This window comes from Chaetura pelagica, unplaced genomic scaffold (genome assembly GCF_000747805.2).
Source record: "Chaetura pelagica isolate M959 unplaced genomic scaffold, ChaPel_1.0 scaffold302, whole genome shotgun sequence".
NCBI lineage: Eukaryota > Metazoa > Chordata > Aves > Apodiformes > Apodidae > Chaetura > Chaetura pelagica.
In genome coordinates this window covers 1,484,939-1,489,399 of record NW_009952561.1, presented here as the reverse complement: position 1 = coordinate 1,489,399, position 4,461 = coordinate 1,484,939, and the positions used below count along the sequence as shown (strand labels likewise).

General features: G+C 47.2%; 2 protein-coding genes across 2 annotated transcripts in view; one reads left to right on the top strand and one right to left on the bottom strand.

The window, feature by feature from the left end:
- The window catches only part of ADAM9 (ADAM metallopeptidase domain 9), a 23,724-nt gene extending 20,912 nt beyond the window's left edge, over positions 1 to 2,812 (bottom strand). Inside the window, exon 1 of the mRNA XM_009993265.1 lies at positions 2,737 to 2,812. Within this exon, the coding sequence (XP_009991567.1) occupies positions 2,737 to 2,812 (76 nt within the window). The remainder of the gene's footprint in view (positions 1 to 2,736) is intronic.
- A 250-nt stretch (positions 2,813 to 3,062) lies between these two features.
- The window catches only part of TM2D2 (TM2 domain containing 2), an 11,390-nt gene continuing 9,991 nt past the window's right edge, over positions 3,063 to 4,461 (top strand). The window contains exon 1 of the mRNA XM_009993264.1: positions 3,063 to 3,118. Within this exon, the coding sequence (XP_009991566.1) occupies positions 3,063 to 3,118 (56 nt within the window). The remainder of the gene's footprint in view (positions 3,119 to 4,461) is intronic.

Genomic DNA, 4,461 nt, shown 5'->3' with positions numbered 1-4,461 from the left:
GGAATTTGGTGCACGTTCCCTGGGCGTGCGGGAGCTTGAAAACCACTGGGGCTCTCCAGGCACTGAGGGAAACTGCTGGGAGATTCACCTCCGACTCTTCCCTGTCAAGTTGCATCTCCCATCTTCACAGACCTCAGCAGGCCTGCAAAGTGCCAGCTCAGCTACAGAAATACCCCACTATTAGCACCCATCTTTTACCATAACTCCCTCCCAAGCCCACTCAAGTGAGGTCAATGATACACTCGGAAACAAATGGAAACAGATCAGACTGTAGGCCACCACACCACAAAACAAACTCATTTCACAAAAACAAGCTCCTCAGCACATGACCAGAGCTCAGCAGCTCTGGCTGCAAATGAGGAACGTGCAAAATCCCACGTCCCAGACCAAGGAGAAGGATGTGATTTGGGGAGACAAGGCTCAGACCCAGCCCAGCAGCAGCTCCACAGGGTCCAGCAGCACAGGGCTGGGGCTCAGCTTCTGACCTCCCTTTTGGGTCCCCCACTGCTTTCAGCATCACCAGTGACACTAAAGGGCATCATTCTGGACAATGAGCTAGATGAACACTGACATTCCTCTGTCACTACCCAAAGTTGTTGAAGCTATCAGTGAACCTCAGAGAGGACACCCGTGTGACCATCTACTTGTATTCACTCAATTTACTCAAGTCCCTAAGTGAGAGTGGAAATAGAGCCAGGAAAAACACCTAGCACCACACCACAGTAGCATTGCTAATGTTCTCCGTGGATTTATCCCATCCCTGCATCCACTATAAACATAAAAAGCTTGACCAAAACCCTAACAACCTAGTTAGCTATCAGGAGCTTTAACCTTCTATTAGCTGCGTGTGTCTGAGTCAAAAGATGCTCTTTGCTAAAGCATTAAATACACAAACTCATTAAATAACCATTGCTCTAATTGATTACAATTAATAGAAGAGGTCAGCTGCACCACTTATTTGACAGTTAGGCAGAGAATTACTCACCAGAAGTGCCAAAAGCTTTACACAGCCACCAGGCCCATCCTCAGGTCCCAGGGTAGGATCAGCTCCACACACACACACATCTCCAACAAATATGCCTGGTGTCCAGCCAACTTCCTTCACCATGTTTTAGGCCCTAGCTTTAAACCCCAAAGGAGCTGGACAGTTTAGTCCCCTTCTGTCTGTTTGCGCATATTTAGACTTTCCAGGTGTGCTGTCCAACTCCCCCTCTCCTTTCCTTCAACCAAGTGAAGGCCAATATTCAGTATTTCCTTGTGGATTCTATTCCTTAGATCTCTGACCACTCATGACCATACCTGTTCTGAGAAAGGACCCAAACCAGGACATAACAGCCCAGTGAGGCCTCACGGGCACCAAGGCTCACATGCTTTCTGTGTTTCTGTATCTCCACAGGTCCATTTCTTCCCAAACAGGCAGCAGGGCTGAAATACTCGTCCTTTTACCAACTCTAACACCCACTTCCTTTCCTGCCAACAACCTCCTGCTCCCTGTTTTTTCACCCTCTCGTATCTGTGCAGACAATCATTTCCACCTCAGCAGAACACTTTGCACTCATCCTTTCAAGCTGCATCTTTCTGCCAGGCATTTCTCAGGTGCCCACATGATCAGGACAATCCCTTCTCCACAGATCCCGAATCCCCTCCCCCTGGCAGGGTCCAGCTCCAGGCTCAGCACAGATCCTCTGCATCCCACTGTCCAAACCACGGCAGACTTTGCCAAGAAATCCTTCTGAGGAGAAACTTGTGTGAACTGGCTACAGATCTCTTTCCAGAATGACATGTAAACCAGCCATGACTTCTTCAGTGTATCTCTTCAATTGATTGCACACCAGGAGAAGCATTTTTAGGTGCAGCTGACCTTTCCACTGACAGCTGGAGTGAGATTTACTCTTAGGATTATGGGAAGCAAAAATCTCCTTCAGTTTCACTATGTAAATATTATCTAAGCCCTCTTAAAAATATTTAGGGATTTATACAAAACACTAAGCTAACAAGTCTTCTGCTAAAAGTAGGAACATTTCCTATGAAGCCAGCAGTTTCAGCTCCTCCCATACCTCAAAGGATAAAGAGTGCCTTGGTGGTGCTCCGTCTTCAAAGCACAGGGAACATCTGGCCAGCTGCTCTTCTACAGGTTACTTCTCCTTGTGACTCTGGTCTCCTCCATTTCCTGCTTTAAATCTTCAGACCAAGAGGGTCTCTTTGTGTCATAGTTCCTCTTTAGATGTTAGGAAAAGATGACCAGCTATCACGGCAAGAGAAGCAAATTTATCTATTTGGTTTATTCCTCACCTGGAATATTTGTTTAACATCAAAGCTGGCAAGAGCGGTGAATGTAACTTCACTTGGTATTTTACTGGGAATGTTGGATGTTAATGAGGATCCTGAGTTCTTCTACAGCAATATTTCCTAGAGAATTCTTACCTCCCTCTTGCTGAAATCCTGACCTATGCTGTAAGTATTTCCTGTCTAGACTCTTGCTATTCCTTCTGCCCTTACAACAGACACACTAATTTTTCTGTAAGACAACAGCTACTCTTGTTCCACACAAAGGACTATCACTCTTCTGGTGCTGTCACAACATCCTCTCCACCTTGGAACCTTCTTGCAAGGAGGAACGGAGCAAAGCCACCCTATCCTCTGGTGCAAGATGATTAATCTCACAGGACACATCTCTGCCCTTCCACCCTTTTCCTTGTCCACGGAGAGGAGCCCCTGGCCCCAGAGCCCACGCACTTCCTCCAGGTCTCAGCTGTGCAGATGTCAGCTCCACACACAGGGGAAGTTCATGGGAACGCTCCTCTTTGGACATGTCACTATCTTTAAGTTTGGCCGTCAAAGGAAACCACACAACACAAATTCTATCACTGAGCTTGGCAGAGAGGAGCAAATAAACTTTGAGGATTTTTATGTTTTTTTTTAATTTTAGCTTGAGAAACCAGTGACAGAGACATGCAAGAACTACAAAGTCATGTTTCAAACTTCCTCTTTCCAAAAAAAAAAATCACTACAAGAGACAACATTAGCTACAATGAAATTTCTTTCCTCTTTTTATTCTTCACATGGAGGAAACCACAAAAACCCTCTTCACTCTGCTGAATGATTTGTTGAAACATGGGTGAGGCAGTGCTGTGCTTCCCATGAGCCGAACAAAGGAATTATCTTAACCAAACATTGCATCTCCCCAGAAATTCAAACCAAAGTGCTTAGACACTTCAAGAATTCCTTTCAAAACTGGCAAAGCATGGCTAGAACATCCCTGTGTGTGTGTGACACCAAGTATCAGGGAAGAGACCAAAAAGCAAAAACCACAGTCCCTCCTATGACAATGCCCACAGTTTCTTGATGGATCTATAACGCTGAGGTCTCCGCGGACACAGGAAAACCTGCCCTGTACAAATCTCCTGAGGCTACACATCACTAGATGATTATGTTCATTCAGGACTTTTCAATTAGCAGTTTCCGGTACCACCCTTATCTGCCTTGTATCCCTCTTTATTGGGGGAGTCTCCAAAGCACTTACATTCCAACCCAAAAGTTGGGATAAACTGAAACAGGTAACTCATTTCACCCCTCTCCTTCCTGCTCAGACCCAAGAGAGAAGGTCCATTATCCTTCATTGCAAATTTGGCATTTTTAACCGGGACAGGAACTTCAGGAGGCCAAGAGAAACACTATCATCCACCACCAGTAACTCAAGAGACCTGTACTTCTTTATCAGCCTTTGGCAAGAAGTAAAGTATCACTCCTCAAAACACCAACCAGCGCACTGGAAGCGCAAGCACCTGATATCCTGGAGATGCACCATTTAAACCTCTGCTCCTCGTTGCCCTGGCAAGGCAGCTCCCTCCACCTCCAGCCAGCAGGCACCTGGTAAAGCTTGTCTTCCACCTCACACCCAGCTCACAGCCACCAGGAACACTGTGCCGAGTGAGAGGCCAGAGATTCACAGAACCCAGTCCCTCAGGGAGGGACACCCACCACAGAGGCCCTGCTTCAACAGCATCAACATCGGTTTTAGAGAAGTTTCCTCCATTAGGAAGTCTTGTGCATTAACGATAAACACAGTTTAACAGTGCATATAGCCCTTCAGGAAGAAGAAAATGACAGTCGAGATGGTTCAGGCCACCAGATATATATACAGCATGAGAATCAGCATCATAAAAGCCCATTAAAGAAGGGTTTCAACTCATGAACAGCCCATAAAGGCAGCACAGCGTGGTTGAAAGCCCACAGGGCGAGCAGGGTGCCTGGTGATGGCCCCTGCTGTGTGACCCCCATGGCTGAGCCCACCCGAGCCAGGGGGGAAGGCTCCGGCCCCCGGGAACTCCACAGAAACGCTGCAAGTGTTCTGTTCGCCTCCAGAGGGAAAACAAACATCCTCTGGGCAGCGAAACCCCGTGGCTGTGCCCAGGATCTGCTCACACCAGTTTCTGAGACTGGTGGCCGAGCTGCCCCCCC